At 46.1% G+C, this 16,646-nt stretch overlaps 2 protein-coding genes across 13 annotated transcripts in view; one reads left to right on the top strand and one right to left on the bottom strand.

Annotated features, from left to right (window-relative positions):
• Nucleotides 1-16,646, top strand: part of ZBTB20 (zinc finger and BTB domain containing 20) — a 707,334-nt gene that overhangs the window by 166,977 nt on the left and 523,711 nt on the right. The gene's annotated exons all lie outside the window — the stretch shown is intronic.
• Nucleotides 8,698-10,333, bottom strand: LOC122930656 (E3 SUMO-protein ligase ZBED1-like). The gene is made up of 2 exons (XM_044284182.1): nt 9,851-10,333; nt 8,698-9,760 (listed from the first exon to the last, which is right to left on the bottom strand). Exons 1-2 carry the CDS (start codon nt 10,320-10,322, stop codon nt 8,721-8,723), a joined length of 1,512 nt encoding a protein of 503 aa, XP_044140117.1. The 5' UTR covers nt 10,323-10,333; the 3' UTR covers nt 8,698-8,720.

Here is a 16,646-nt window from a genome sequence, read left to right as displayed (position 1 = left end):
CTCTGCGTTGAGCCGCTCCTCTCTTCTTTCTCTTTAGTCCCTGCACTCCTCACACCATCCAGTCCGCGTTTAGGAACGGCCCCTGCCCTTTGGAGCAGGAAGACGGTAGCGCCCAGTTCTCATTTCAGTCTTACATTCCCAACAGGAATAACTGAGGAACCGTACAACACACAGAGTTTTAAGAAGGAGTCTCTCGACTTGTTACTGTCTGGGGGATGCAGGTGTTGGGTGTAGGACTTGTTGGGTGGGCCGCTCATGGCTTTTGCCGTGTGCTTGGCCCTCCAGGTCTGTAGTCAGTCTGGGGGGACGGGGGGATGCAGATTCACTCTCGGCCCATGGACCCCGTTTGCTGCGTACGTTCAGCTGTCGCAGGCCCCCTCCTGAAGTACATCCGTAGCTGTTGTTGCTTCGACATATATAGTCCTTTCTGTGCAGAAATTGGCAGCTGAACGAAACATGTTGACATTAGAATTTATGATTTGAGTCGGATTCCAGGATTTTTTGAAGATTCAAAGGAACACGTTTGAGAACCTTCTGTTCCTTGTAATCTGACCGTTGGCGTTCAGTTTTTTTTCTTTTTTATGTATTTTGGCGTCGGAGTTAACGTTCTATAAAGTTACAGTTGTTTTGTTATTCTTGAGAAGGTCTGAAATAGCGGAGCGGTCAAGGTTCACGCGGAACCTTATCTCCGGAAAGGTGCTTCGGAAAGAGTCTGGCTTTACTTTGCCCGAGGGTTCAGGGGTCTGGACCCTCCAAATACACCTCCATGTATCATGTCTTCTGTTCTGCTGTGTGTGGCGGTGATCCTGCACTGATGCGTTCTCGAAATCTGTCACCGCACTCTGTCCCATACATTAAGTTTTCTGCCGCCGATAGGAAGTGTGATCCAAAATGGGAGAAGACTGCATGTGATCGGCGACCGTGCCCACGCTCGGTCACACCCCCTTACTGTGAAACATAATGGAATAATCCCTCGAAGTATGTGGGGAGCTGTGTTCTTTCTACTATTCCTCAGTACCAGTACCTGGTTCAGAGATCTTAAGTCTTTGGATCGAGGTTTCTCCTCAGTTTACACCAGATTTAACAGATATAGTTTATGAATATGAAGAATGTAAACCGTGCTGACGTCAGACCGCAAATCAGACACCGCTGCTGAGGGGGCGCTACAGACGCCTCTGCAAATTTTAATATTATTTGTATAGCTGTTTATTATTTAAAGATTGCACAGCACTGTAATTATAGCATTAATAATTACATATTGTATGATAGCATTATCTGTACACTGCGTGATGCTACAGCAGGGGGTACGGAGCCAGTCTACATGGACTCTAGGGGCCCCAGAACAAAAGCACACTGACACTGGGGTACAGGATAATGACACTGACACTGGGGTACAGGAGAATGACACTGACACTTGGGGCCCAGAACAAAAAGACACTGACACTCGGGGTACAGGATAATGACACTGACACTTGGGGTACAGGATAATGACACTGACACTCGGGGTACAGGATAATGACACTGACACTTGGGGTACAGGATAATGACACTGACACTTGGGGTACAGGATAATGACACTGACACTTGGGGTACAGGAGAATGACACTGACACTGGGGTACAGGATAATGACACTGACACTGGGGTACAGGATAATGACGCTGACACTTGGGGTACAGGAGAATGACACTGACACTGGGGTACAGGATAATGACACTGACACTGGGGTACAGGATAATGACATTGACACTTGGGGTACAGGATAATGACATTGACACTTGGGGTACAGGATAATGGCACTGACACTTGGGGTACAGGATAATGACACTGACACTCGGGGTACAGGATAATGACACTGATACTTGGGGCACAGGATAATGACACTGACACTTGGGGTACAGGATAATGACACTGACACTTGGGGTACAGGATAATGGCACTGACACTTGGGGTACAGGATAATGACACTGACACTCGGGGTACAGGATAATGGCACTGACACTCGGGGTACAGGATAATGGCACTGACACTTGGGGTACAGGATAATGACGCTGACACTTGGGGTACAGGATGATGACACTGACACTCGGGGTACAGGATAATGACGCTGACACTTGGGGTACAGGATAATGACGCTGACACTTGGGGTACAGGAGAATGACGCTGACACTTGGGGTACAGGAGAATGACGCTGACACTTGGGGTACAGGATGATGACGCTGACACTTGGGGTACAGGAGAATGACGCTGACACTTGGGGTACAGGATAATGACACTGACACTCGGGGTACAGGCTAATGACACTGACACTTGGGGTACAGGATAATGACACTGACACTTGGGGTACAGGATAATGACACTGACACTTGGGGTACAGGATAAGGACACTGACACTTGGGGTACAGGATAATGACACTGACACTTGGGGTACAGGATAATGACGCTGACACTTGGGGTACACGATAATGACGCTGACACTTGGGGTACAGGATGATGACACTGACACTTGGGGTACAGGATGATGACACTGACACTTGGGGTACAGGATAATGACACTGACACTTGGGGTACAGGATAATGACACTGACACTTGGGGTACAGGATAATGACACTGACACTTGGAGTACAGGATAATGACACTGACACTTGGGGTACAGGATGATGACACTGACACTCGGAGTACAGGATAATGACACTGACACTCGGGGTACAGGCTAATGACACTGACACTCGGGGTACAGGATAATGACACTGACACTTGGGGTACAGGATAATGACACTGACACTTGGAGTACAGGATAATGACACTGACACTTGGGGTACAGGATAATGCCTCTGGGTCTGTTTTACCTGGAATACACCTGATAATACACGCTGAGCTCGGGCCCCTATGTCGCTGCCCCCCTCCTGAGTTTCTTCTTCGGTTTCCTCTGTGACCCAGTTTTCTTCTCTGTAAGCTGTAACCTATAGCGACTAGTAAACTACATGGCGAGTCCATGCGGAAGTGTTTTTTGCCTTTTAATTCCATCCTGTAGTTTTCAATGTTGTTTTCCTATCTGGATAAATCCCATAAAACCTAGAGGTGGTAGAAACAATGATAGATTGATGCGGAGATCAGGCTGGTGGCCGTAGGTGAACCTTCACAGAAGGACAGTAATCCCTCGGAAATGTCCTCAGCCTCACTGGTTATTGCTTAGTTAGTTCTCACACTTTATAAAGTCTCTGTGTTCCCTGAAATCTGATCAGACTCGTGTTGATGTGGACATTGTTGAGGTTCTAGAAGTCATTATCATCACAGGAACATCACTTATAACCCTTCCCATCTTCACAATGTTCTCGGAGTCTTCACGTTCCTTCAGATGCAGCCGTGTACATTATAATCACCTCCCAAGATTGTAAGAAACCACATTGGGTAACCTTGATGGTGATCCCTTCCAAGTGAGCAGAACCTTGTGCCGACTCCCTTGTAGGTTGAGGTATTTGGATTTTGGACAGTCCGTCTTCACTAGCTGATAGCGAGGGGTCTCTTTATTGGGAACTGATTGGTTAGAAATGAGCCTATCAATATGTTTTTCGAAGTGTGGGAAAAAATTGGAGCTCCCAGAGGAAACCCATCGAAACTCCATGCAGATGTTACCTTTGGTCAGATTTGAAACCCAGTTCCCCAGCAAGACCCCAGTGCTAACCACCGAGCCACCCTACTGCCAAAAGTGTAGCGTTGCATGAAACTCATAGAAATCAATGGATGTTTAGGCATCGCAACGGTGTCTCTGAATAGACATTGGTGGCCTCTTGCAAGAATTTGCCTCCAGTGTCTGATTGGCAGGTTCACAGTTATCAGACCACCACCAAATTCACCTTGGTGGCATACCCCAGAAGGATAGCATATCCAAATAAGTACCAGGTTCATTTGTGGTGCACCATCTTGGGTTCAATCTAAACCCACCCATCTTTGAGAAAGGCCTGTGCGCCAAAACAGTTTTGACTTCTTGGTGGTGCATTGAACTGTTCTTACAGGCTGGAGATCCGACCAAGGTGCTACCTATATATGTATCTTGAGACAACCGATTTATAGGGGTTCTCCGAGGCCGGGAACCTTTGTTGAGATGGACAGGCAGGTTCAAAAAATTTTTAAAAAAATTGTGTCTCCTTTAACAGGAACTTTGGGTACAGCACCGACCTGCATTCTCCTCCACTCCTGTACCAGTAATGTGACGTACCGTCTACATGCTCGTCAGCGGTGACGTGTTCATGTATGACATGTGACCGCGAGCACTGCCACTGCTGAGGCCGCCGAGTAGCCGATAGAGGTGAGGTGCATGTAGGCGGCAGAAGCGAAGGAGGATGGAGCTTGGCACCGGACCCGGAGATGCTTTTGTTTTTAAATTTGTGCACCCTGCCCGGCGATCAGGGTTTTCTGGTCACGGAGAGTCCGTTTGATACTGAATGCAGTACATCAATACTCCGACCTCAGCAGCACACTGTGCACCTCAAGGGTTAACTCCCAAAATCTTCAGAAATCTGGAACCTCATATTTATGTAAATTCGTTTTTTTCCAGTGAAGTGAGAGAATTAAGTTGATGCGCGTGAACTGCTGGCGGCGCAGCTGTAGTATATTGTTTTCTCTTTCACGTGTGGTCTCACACCAATTTCACACCGTTAAATACGAGTAGATTTCCGATGCGTGGTAAATACGGCTGTTTATGTGAAGTGGGATGGAGCAGACTGTAGTGTCACATAACAACCTGCTTACGCCCGCGAAACACCGCACATATTGCCGCCACGATTGCAGGGAGCGGGCATGTCTCTCTGTTACCTTATCCTTGTGTTTTTAAATAGTGCCGCAAATCATGGCCTCCCAGTGGAGTGCAAAGTACACCCACCTTCCCAAATTACACCCAGACGTGAACGATGAGGGGAAGTTTTAAGGTAAACTTAGCAGTAGTCTTCTTCCTCCATTTAATACATAACTTTTAATAGTATCACATAAAATATTAGCCCATTAAAAAATAATAAGTGGCGGACACTTGTGCAACAATTAAGTGTGCAGATAATGAAAGGGAACATTCTTACCACTTTGTAGAATCGTGGTCCCTGGAGGGGGTCCCTAGTCTAAGGGTGCTGAGCTAGTCTATATGTTCAGGGAGCAAGGTGCTCACCCCGATAAGGGCGACCCCACTGTGTCGTCTATCTAGGAGTCCCTGCTTGTCCCTACTGAGCTTGTGTATGCCACTGTCCCAACGATTTTCTCAAGATGTCCTACCAAGTAATCGTACTTAGCTCCTGCATCCCAATCTACAGAAAACAACATACGTTTGATGAGGCGGCTCAGGAGGTGAGGAAGGTGATAAGCACTGGGGGATATTACAGCTAGACCCAGATATTAGGGATGACAGCTCCAATATCCCACAAATCACTTATTGTTGGGGGGCGAAGCCTGCGGGATCGCTTGGTGCACAGCCACTACAGCGAGGCACCTAAAACACCTGGTTGGTGGCCTCAACAGATACAGGGCTGCTACCGATGACGTGACTGTGTAGCATGTGCACATACAGGTGAAACTCGAGAATTAGGCTACTTTCACACTAGCATTGTTTGAATCCGGCGTGCAATTCCGACACCGGAACTGCCCGCCGGATCCGGAAAAACGTGTGAAAACGGATTACATTTGAATCCTGATCAGGATTTTGATCACAATGAAAAAGTGCATTGGAAAAAACACATCCGCCATTTATGGACTTTAACTTTTTTTTTCACATTTTTCGTGTTTAACCGCCTCCGGACCGCCTAACGCAGGATCGCGGTCCGGAGGCGGCTGTCCCAGGCAGAGTTACGCATATATGCGTCATCTTGCAAGACGCGAGATTTCCTGTGAACGCGCGCACACAGGCGCGCGTGTTCACAGGAACTGCAGGTAAGCGAGCTGATCTACAGCCTGCCAGCGGCGATCGCTCGCTGGCAGGCTGTAGATGCGATTTTTTTAACCCCTAACAGGTATATTAGACGCTGTTTTGATAACAGCATCTAATATACCTGCTACCTGGTCCTCTGGTGGTCCCTTTTACTTGGATCGACCACCAGAGGACACAGGCAGCTCAGTAAAGTAGCACCAAGCACCACACTACACTACACCCCCCCCCCCCGTCACTTATTAACCCCTTATTAACCCCTGATCACCCCATATAGACTCCCTGATCACCCCCCCTGTCATTGATTACCCCCCTGTAGGTCTCCATTCAGACGTCCGTATGTGTTTTACGGATCCACGCATCCATGGATCGGATCCGCAAAACACATACAGATGTCTGAATGGAGCCTTACAGGGGGGTGATCAATGACAGGGGGGTGATCACCCCATATAGACTCCCTGATCACTCCCCTGTCATTGATCACCCCCCTGTAAGGCTCCATTTAGAATTTTTTTTGGCACAAGTTAGCGGAAATTGTTTTTTTTGTTTTTTTTCTTACAAAGTCTCATATTCCACTAACTTGTGTCAAAAAATAAAATCTCACATGAACTCACCATACCCCTCACGGAATCCAAATGCGTAAAATTTTTTAGACATTTATATTCCAGACTTCTTCTCACGCTTTAGGGCCCCTAAAATGCCAGTATAAATACCCCACATGTGAACCCATTTCGGAAAGACACCCCAAGGTATTCCGTGAGGGGCATATTGAGTCCATGAAAGATTGAAATTTTTGTCCCAAGTTAGCGGAAAGGGAGACTTTGTGAGAAAAAATAAATAAATTTCCGCTAACTTGTGCCAAAAAAAATAAAAAATTCTATGAACTCGCCATGCCCCTCACGGAATACCTTGGGGTGTCTTCTTTCCAAAATGGGGTCACATGTGGGGTATTTATACTGCCCTGGCAATTTAGGGGCCCGAAAGCGTGAGAAGAAGTCTGGGATCCAAATGTCTAAAAATGCCCTCCTAAAAGTAATTTGGGCCCCTTTGCCCATCTAGGCTGCAAAAAAGTGTCACACATGTTAGGGGTGGGCGATATGGCCTAAAATCTATATTGCGATATAATTTGAATCATGTGCGATATGCGATATATATTGCGATATATTATTTTCTTCTGTATTTATACAAAAAAAGCAAATTAATTAACTTTGCAAGAAATTTTTAATATGTGTATTGTGTAACACATCTTTTTCCAAACAATGTAAAGATGAAGTGTTATTAAAACACACATTTCTTGAAAATAAAGTGCAAATTGCAAAATGTAAAATAAATAACATCACATTTCTTTTCCTCCTATCCTGATTACTTAGGCCCCCCTCCATTCACATCGCCGTTTCTCCTTTTTGGCTCGGTTGAGGAGCAGGAGAACGGAAAGGACGGATTCGGCACATAACTGACCACTAACTGAGCGTAACAGAGCCTAAAGACCCCATAGACTATAATGGGGTCCGTTCTGTGTCCGCTCAGAACACGATTTTTGAGCGGAGACAAAAGTAGTGCACTTTCGTCTCCGCAAAAAAATAATAATAATCATGTTCTTAGCGGACACTGAACGGACCCCATTATAGTCTATGGGGTCTTTAGGCTCTGTTACGCTCAGTTAGTGATCAGTTAACTGCAGAATCCGTCCTTTCAGTTTTCCTGCTCCTTAACGGAGCTGGAGAACGGAAAGGAGAAACAGTGATGTGTGAACGAACGAGCCCTTACTTATATTGCACAAAAATAAAAAGCTGCACATATTTGAACGAAAAAGCCTTCAAGTTCAACAGGTTTCTTTACGGTAAACAGTTAAAGGGAACTTGACAAGTGTCATCAACTTTGTGCTGCTGTTAGTCTGGGCAGCATAAAGTAAGGACAGGTGAGTTGATTTCATCAGTCTGTGTAGTTTAAAAGTAAGTGGTTGCCCGAGAACCAACATCACACTCATTACAGACTGGGCCTGGAAGAGAGTCCCGGCCACCTGAGAAGAGTCCTGGTTATTCATGAATTCCTGCTCTCCCTGCCCCCCTGCTGATGAATGACAGGCTTCTGCCTAGCTCCCTTTCTTTCTAGGAGAGAACTGCCAATCATCAGCTGATGGTGGAGAGCAGGAGAAGGAGAATATGAATAACCGTCCCAGGACTCTTCTCAGGTAGATTTGACTATTTTCGAGGCCTGAGCTGCAATGTTTATGACGCTGGTTCTCAGCAACCACTTACTTTTAGCTGATGAGTGACACACTGCTGAAATCAGCATTTTTGTCATTATTTTATGCTGCGCTGTGTCAGTAAGGTCAGCATAAAGGTGATGACAGGACAGGACAGTACAGGTTCCCTTTAAATATATAACAAATTGCAAACTTGCAAATCAAAATGTAGTGCGAGTGCGACTGAACATCAGCCTTGCGTGCCGTTACATTTAATATCTCCTTATTGGTCCAGAGGACCTGAGCGAGCGTTACCTTCGCACACTCACTGAATAGTTTTATTAAAATTCTACTTTATTGATATCCTTTTAAAATCACTTCGTGTTAGACAAGGAACTAAAAAATGTGATTAAAATTACTGAGGGAGGCCACGCCCCTTCCCTATAAACTGAACTCCCTGAGTAATTTTTTTATCACATTTTTGAGTTCCACTTCCTTGTCTAACACTAGTGATTTTAAAGGATATATCAATAAAGTAGAATCTCTCAATAAAACTATTCAGTGGCCTCGGGTGCGTTGCACGCCTCCTGAGGGGTCCTGTCAATTACATAATGCAGTAAAATGCACTTCAGCCAAGGTTTTTCGCCAGGAACACAAGTTTGTCCACAGTCTCGGGCTTCAGTGCAGATCGGTGGCATGTTACTATATTGCCACTGGTGCTGAATGCCCTTTCTGAAGGGGCACTTGTGGCAGGAATGCAAAGATATTTCTTGGCTAGGCTTGCCACCCTGGGAAAATTAGCCTGGTGCAACCTCCACCACTCCAGTGGGTCAGCTTCTCCTTCTACATCCAGTGCCTGCAGGTAACTCTTAAGCTCAATTTTAATCGCTTCTCTGTCGGTGAGGGCGGCTGGGCCAGGCTGAGCAGATGCATTTTTTAAAAAGCTGCCCAGACTTCGTTTACTCCTCTTGGGTTCTTTCTGGGCTTCTCCATCAGCTCCTGTGCTTGTGTGTGATGGTGGTGACTCTGTGGCAGACACAGCTTGATTCTCTAGCAGTGCCTGAATTTCTGCTGCTGCCTTTGTAAAGATGAACTCTCTTCGGTCATCTGCTATATATGATGATCTGAAGCGTGGGTCGACCAAGGAGGCCATATCCAGGAGGTCATCAGTTGCAACGTCCGAGTACTTCTCATTTAAATACTTGAGGATGGCTGTCTTCATGTCCTTCGTCAGTTCTGTGTCAATGTCATCATCAGCTAGAGGAAGAACTGTGTTGTTTAGAAGGTGAAGCACAGGTTTGACAGTCGACACACTCACATACTCTTCTCCAGACAGAGCATCTGTAAACTCCAACAGGGGACTGAGGGTCTTGTTCATAGATTCCAACACATCAATGTCCTGCCAAGTTGGTACCAGGTGCCTGGTTTTCCGGTCTGCTTTCAGGACCTGTGATATGGCCTTCTCTTGTTCGAGCAGCCGCTGAATCATCTGTTGTCGAGACCCCCATCTTGTTGGTGTTTCAGTGATGAGGCGGTGAGGAGGCAGGTTTAGCTCAGCCTGGGCATTAGCCATTTCTCTCTTCCTTTTCCAAGCGTAAGAAAAGGCACTCACTATTTTCTTACATTTGCCAATGGCATGTTCAACACGGGCGTCTCTCACACTTCTCTCTAAGGACAAAATTGTATATCGTTAGCAGCACATCAACCCCTGCATAATGTAACTAGTCTAGGACTAAAAGATACAGGTCGTCTACCTACCTATGGCGAGGTGGAGCCTGTGACCAAAGCACTGCAGTCTTGTCCAGCCGTTAATTTCCACTGCTTTCACAATATTTGCGCCATTGTCGGTGGTTATGCAGACTTGTAACTCTTCTTTAAGTCCCCATGACTCGAGCGCTTCCTTCAATCCCTGAGATATCAGTTCACCTGTATGATCCTCGGGAAAATAAGATGTCTGTAGGCATCTGCTGCACAACTTCCACTCGTCATTGATGAAGTGGATTGTGAGACTAATGTAAGGCTCCATTGTGCGACTTGACCACAAGTCCGTAGTAGTTGCATAGTATTTTATGCTCCGGAGTTCGTTCTTTACTTGCTCGCGGACTTTGTCATACAGTTTGGGCACTTCAGTTTGGCTAAAGTATTTGCGGCTAGGTACCTCGTAACGTGGATCAAGTGTCTTAATCATGTTCTGAAAGCCGCTTTTCTCCACTGTAAGAAACGGCACCATGTCCTTACACAGGTACAGGGTAATTGCATTTGTAATATCAATCCACCGCCGATTTTTTTTGTCATACGGAGTGCCTTTAGAAAATGCTTTCACAATATCGGTCTGCTGGTGGGCAGGCCCGGCAGGGCCACCTTTTTTCTTTCCAATAGACTGACTGGCCGTTTGTGGAGGAGGGCGCAGTTTTTGGCTATCTTGGTATTCCAAAACGTGCTTCATTTTGAGGTGATGAAACAAATTGGTTGTATTCCCTCTCTTCGTAATTATTGTCGCCCGGCATATTTTGCAGATTATATTTTTCTGCTCCACATCCGACTCCTTAAACCCAAACCAGGTCCATATGACAGATGTTGCACCGGTCTTCTTTATGAGCACCTCCGGCTCCTCCTCCCCACATGCTGTAAGCTCCTCCATGAAGTTGATCTTGATGACATATAGGGCACCTGCAGGAAACTATTATTTTAGCAATCGAATCGAGTACTCGTCTCTAATAAGACAAACCATCTCTTAAACTATTACTAACGTATCGCTAATTGCTTTTTAAAAACAATATTTTTATGTGGTATTCAATTCATTGTATAGCTAGCAAATCATCAGCGATCAGATTCAGCGGCCATTTGCTGTCAGTCAGCGTCAGACAGAGTAGACCCATGGCATTAGCCAATTGCCATCATCAGACATGTCCCCCAGAGCCAGTGCCATCATCTTCTATCAGACTGTGTGATGACTGTGCAAATGCCATGGGGCTAATCTGATGGCACTGGCTCACTGCTGGGGGACACATGTCTGATGGCAAATGCCACATGGGGCTAATCTGATGGCACTGGCTCACTGATGGGGGACACATGTCTGATGACTGCAAATGCCATGGGGAGGATCTGATGGCACTGGCGCACTGGGGGACACATCAGACATGGCCCCCCCAGCATTTGAGCCAGTGCCATCAGATCAGCCCCATGTGGCATTTGCATTTTGCCATCATCAGACTTGTGTCCTGTCCCCCAGAAGTGAGTCAGTGGCAGTGCCAATCAGACTCGATCTCAACCCCATGTGGCATTTGCCATCAGAGATGTGTCCGCCAGCAGCAGTGAGCCAGTGCCATCAGATAATGTGGCCATCAGATCAGACATGTGTCCCCCAGCAGTGTGAGCCAGTGCCATCAGATAATGTGGCCATCATATCAGACATGTGTCCCCCAGCAGTGTGAGCCAGTGCCATCACATAATGTGGCCATCAGATCAGACATGTGTCCCCCAGCAGTGTGAGCCAGTGGCCCAGTGCCAGAATCAGATAATGTGGCATTTGGATTTGCCATCACATCATCGGACTTCATGCGTCTCACTCTCCTCCCCTGCGGCTGCTATACATTCAGAGAGCATCATGCCATCATGGTCTTAGACTCTCAGGCCATCAGCAGAAGATTATCATTCACTTCTGAGGCATCAGCCCCCATCCATGGCCATCCTTTCCTTATCCGTTTTCTCTAACCAACCACCCCCCCACCCCGATCCTCCGCAGTCGACAGAGTGCCCCCTCCGATCCTCCGCAGTCGACAGAGTGCCCCCTCCGATCCTCCGCAGTCGACAGAGTGCCCCCTCCGATCCTCCGCAGTCGACAGAGTGCCCCCTCCGATCCTCCGCAGTCGACACAGAGTCCCAGACAGCCCCCCTACAAGAGCGACAGCAGCTGTGATAACACTTACCTTTCCTGCAGGCCAGGGTGCGCGCACGGCTCGGCAGCGGCTGGTTAATGGAGTCCGCGGTGTGGCGTCTTCTTCCAGCACTGGCGGGAGCTCACTGACGTCACACACAGCGTCAGCTCAGCGGCCTGACGCTGTGCGCACGCCGGCCCTGCCCCTGGCCAATACTACAGCGGTATTGCGGAGTCCAAAAGAAGCTAAAGGTAATGATTCAGGTGGTGATATTGCAGTACGGCGATATAGGCGATATGGCGAAAATCCATATCGTGGCCCAAATTAATATCGCATATCGCCTATATCGCCTATATCGCCCACCCCTAACACATGTGGTATCGCCGTACTCAGGAGAAGTTGGGGAATGTGTTTTGGGGTGTCATTTTACATATACCCATGCTGGGTGAGAGAAATATCTTGGTCAAATGCCAACTTTGTATAAAAAAATGGGAAAAGTTGTCTTTTGCCGAGATATTTCTCTCACCCAGCATGGGTATATGTAAAATGACACCCCAAAACACATTGCCCAACTTCTCCTGAGTACGGCGATACCAGATGTGTGACACTTTTTTGCAGCCTAGGTGGGCAAAGGGGCACATATTCCAAAGAGCTCCTTTAGGATTTCACAGGTCATTTTTTACAGATTTTGATTTCAAACTACTTTGCACGCATTTGGGCCCCTAAAATGCCAGGGCAGTATAACTACCCCACAAGTGACCCCATTTTGGAAAGAAGACACCCCAAGGTATTCCGTGAGGGGCATGGCAAGTTCCTAGAATTTTGTATTTTTTGTCACAAGTTAGCGGAAAATGATGATTTATATATTTTTTTTCTTACAAAGTCTCATATTCCACTAACTTGTGACAAAAAATAAAAAGTTCTATGAACTTACTATGCCCATCAGCGAATACCTTAGGGTGTCTACTTTCCGAAATGGGGTCATTTGTGGGGTGTTTGTACTGTCTGGGCATTGTAGAACCTCAGGAAACATGACAGGTGCTCAGAAAGTCAGAGCTGCTTCAAAAAGCGGAAATTCACATTTTTGTACCATAGTTTGTAAACGCTATAACTTTTACCCAAACAATTTTTTTTTTTTACCCAAACATTTTTTTTTTATCAAAGACATGTAGAACAATAAATTTAGCGAAAAATTTATATATGGATGTCGATTTTTTTTAAAAGAAAATTTACAACTGAAAGTGAAAAATGTAATTTTTTTGCAAAAATTTCATTAAATTTCGATTAATAACAAAAAAAGTAAAAATGTCAGCAGCAATGAAATACCACCAAATGAAAGCTCTATTAGTGAGAAGAAAAGGAGGTAAAATTCATTTGGGTGGTAAGTTGCATGACCGAGCAATAAACGGTGAAAGTAGTGTAGTGCCGAAGTGTAAAAAGTGCTCTGGTCATTAAGGGTGTTTAAGCTAGGGGGGCTGAGGGGGTTAACATGCAAAAGCTGGATCCAGTTTGACGGAACACATGGCGCCGGATCCGGCATTAATGCAAGTCAATGGGAAAATGGCCGGATCCGGCGTTCAGTCAAAGTGTTCCGGATTTTTGGCCGGAGGTAAAAATACAACATGCGAACGGTTTTCTGAAAAGCCTGATCAGTTAAAAAGACTGAACTGAAGACATCCTGATGCATCCTGAACGGATTACTCTCCATTCAGAATGCATGGGGATAAAACTGATCAGTTCTTTTCCGGATTTGAGCCCCTAGGATGGAACTCAGCGCCGGAAAGGAAAAACGCTAGTGTGAAAGTGCCCTTAGAATATCGTGAAAAGTTCATTTATTTCAGTAATGCAACTTAGGGTACTTTCACACTAGTGTTTTTCTTTTCCAGCATAGAGTTCCGTCACAGGGGCTCTATACCGGAAAAGAACTGATCAGTTTTATCCCTATGTATTCTGAATGGAGAGTAATCCGATCAGGACGCATCAGGACGTCTTCAGTTCAGTCATTTTGACTGATCAGGCAAAAGATAAAACCAAGCATGGTAGGGTTTTATCTCCGGCGAAAAAAACTGAAGACTTGCCTGAATGGCGGATCCGTCATTTTTCCCCATAGGAATGTATTAGTGCCGGATCCGGCATTCAAAATACCGGAATGCCGGATCCGTCCTCCCGGTCTGCGCATGTGAAAAAAGATACAAGACGGATCCCTCTGGCCGCATGACAAGCGGAGAGACGGATCCGTTCTCCCAATTCATTTGTGAGACTGATCCGCATCCGGATGTGTCTCACAAATGCTTTCAGTCGCATCTAGATTGGCGGATCCGGCAGGCAGTTCCGGCGACGGAACTGCTTGCCGGATCACCCTGCTGCAAGTGTGAAAATAGCCTTAAAAGATGGAACTAATTTGAGATAGACTGATTACAGGCAGAGGGAGATATTTCAAGCCTTTTTTTGTTATAATTTGGATGATTATGGCTTACAGCTTATGAAACCCCAAAGTCACAATTTTGAGGTCCCCTTTGCTCAGGGGGTATGGATTAATTAGCTGACTAGAGTGTGAGCATTGAACCTTTTCACAAAATTCAAATTTTAAGCTGCATTACTGAAATAAATGGGCTTTTGCACGATATTCAAATTTTTCGAGTTTCACCTGTATTGTCCAGGGCTGCACAAGTAATGTCACAAAGAAGACATATACAATCAAAGGGTTCATCAACTGTCGATCAAAAGGTGTTATATATAAGGCGACATGTGTGTGCGGACTGGAGAGTGTGGGGAACTCCACAGACGTATTGGTGAACATCTGGGAGATATACGCACAAAAATGATACCCTATTGGCAAAACACATGGAACTGAAACATTGGGGGGGCGTGTCCTCGATGAAATTCAGATGGATCGAAATGGTCCCCACTTCTTTGTGAAGGGTCGACTGCAACAAGAAGGTGTTACAACGGGAGACGTAGTGGATTTTTTAATTAAAACTTTGGGAATTCAAACTAAAGTTGATGCCACTGGAGGACACTGAACATACTGTATGGTTCCAAAATAACGACATGCATAAATCTGCCCATGGGTTTGTACTATAGGACTCATTAGGAGAGGCTTGATGTTTCATCCCTTTTGGTACACCATCGTGGTCTAACAAGTATGACATTTGAGACTTTAATTATGTTCTGTATTACAGTTAGGGGTGGGCGATATAGACAATATGCAATATAAACTATATAAATTTGGGCAACGATAGAGATTTAGTTTATATCGCCATATCGCAGTAGAACATGGCATGCACCGCTCTCGGCGCGCACCATGTGATCCTGAGCCGGCACAGTGGAGAAGGAGGGAGTCCCTCCCTTCCCACTGTGTGCGGCTGCCACTAACCACCAATGAGAAGAGACTAGGAGGAGGAGGGGAGGGACTGTGGCCACTCTGCCACCAATGAGAACAGAGTAGGAGGAGGAGGGACTGTGGCCACTGCGCCACCAATGAGAACAGAGAGGAGGAGGGGAGGGACTGTGGCCACTGCGCCACCAATGAATATAGTTAATATGCCTGAATACAAACGTAGCCTGCATGTGCCGGCCATATCCCATACCTAGCCTCTATTACTGCGCGCCGTGATCCGCTTCAATTAACCCCTCAGGTCCTGAGGGGTTAATTGCGGCGGTGGCAGCTTCCGATCGGAGCCCCAGCAGTGTAATCTTGGGGCTCCGATCGGTTACCATGGCAGCCAGGACGCTACTGAAACCCTGGCTGCCATGGTAATCTCCCTGCTGCTGTGTGCACTATGCACAGGGCAGCAGGGAGAGTGTGAAGTCCTATTCACCCTGATCTACCAGGGTGAATAGGACAAGGGTTCTAGCCCCTAAGGAGGCTATTCATAGTATTCAGTATATTGGGCAGACTAGATGGGCCAAACCGTTCTTATCTGCCGGCACATTCTATGTTTCTAATAGTTATTAAATAAAAAGTAAAAAAAAAAGTTTAACCCCCCTCAAATAAAGAATATATCGCAATATATATCGCATATCGCACAATATGCTTAAAATTATATTGCAATATAGATTTTACGCCATATCGCCCACCCCTACAGTATACTTTTTTTCTTGCTGTCACAGTGGACTGATGATTTTATAAGAGTCACATTTTGTAAGTGTACTAATTATCTTCCACCTGTGTTCCTTTGGAGTTAGGCCCCTTTCACACGGGCGAGTTTTCCGTGCGGGTGCGATCCATGCGGCGAACGTATGGCACCCGCACTAAATCCTGACCCATTCATTTCTATGGGGCTGTGCACATGAGCGTTGTTTTTAACGCATCACTTGTGCGTTCAGTTGAAATCGCAGCATGCTCTATATTGTCCGATTTTGACGTGACGCAGGCCCCATAGAAGTGAATGGGGTGTGTGAAAATCGGATGGCATCCGCAAGCAAGTACGGATGCCGTGCGATTTGCACGCACGGTTGCTAGGAGACGATCGGGATGGAGACCCGATCATTATTATTTTCCCTTATAACATGGTTATAAGGGAAAATAATAGCATTCTGAATACAGAATGCATAGTAAACCAGCGCTAGAGGGGTTAAAAAAAATAAAAAAATTTTTTAACTCACCTTAGTCCACTTGATCACGAAGCCCGGCATCTCCTTGAGTCTCCTCTGCGCTGAACAGGACCTGGGGT

The sequence above is a fragment of the Bufo gargarizans genome, chromosome 3 (genome assembly GCF_014858855.1).
Source record: "Bufo gargarizans isolate SCDJY-AF-19 chromosome 3, ASM1485885v1, whole genome shotgun sequence".
Classification (NCBI taxonomy): Eukaryota; Metazoa; Chordata; class Amphibia; order Anura; family Bufonidae; genus Bufo; species Bufo gargarizans.
This window is presented reverse-complemented; position numbering and strand designations above follow the sequence as displayed.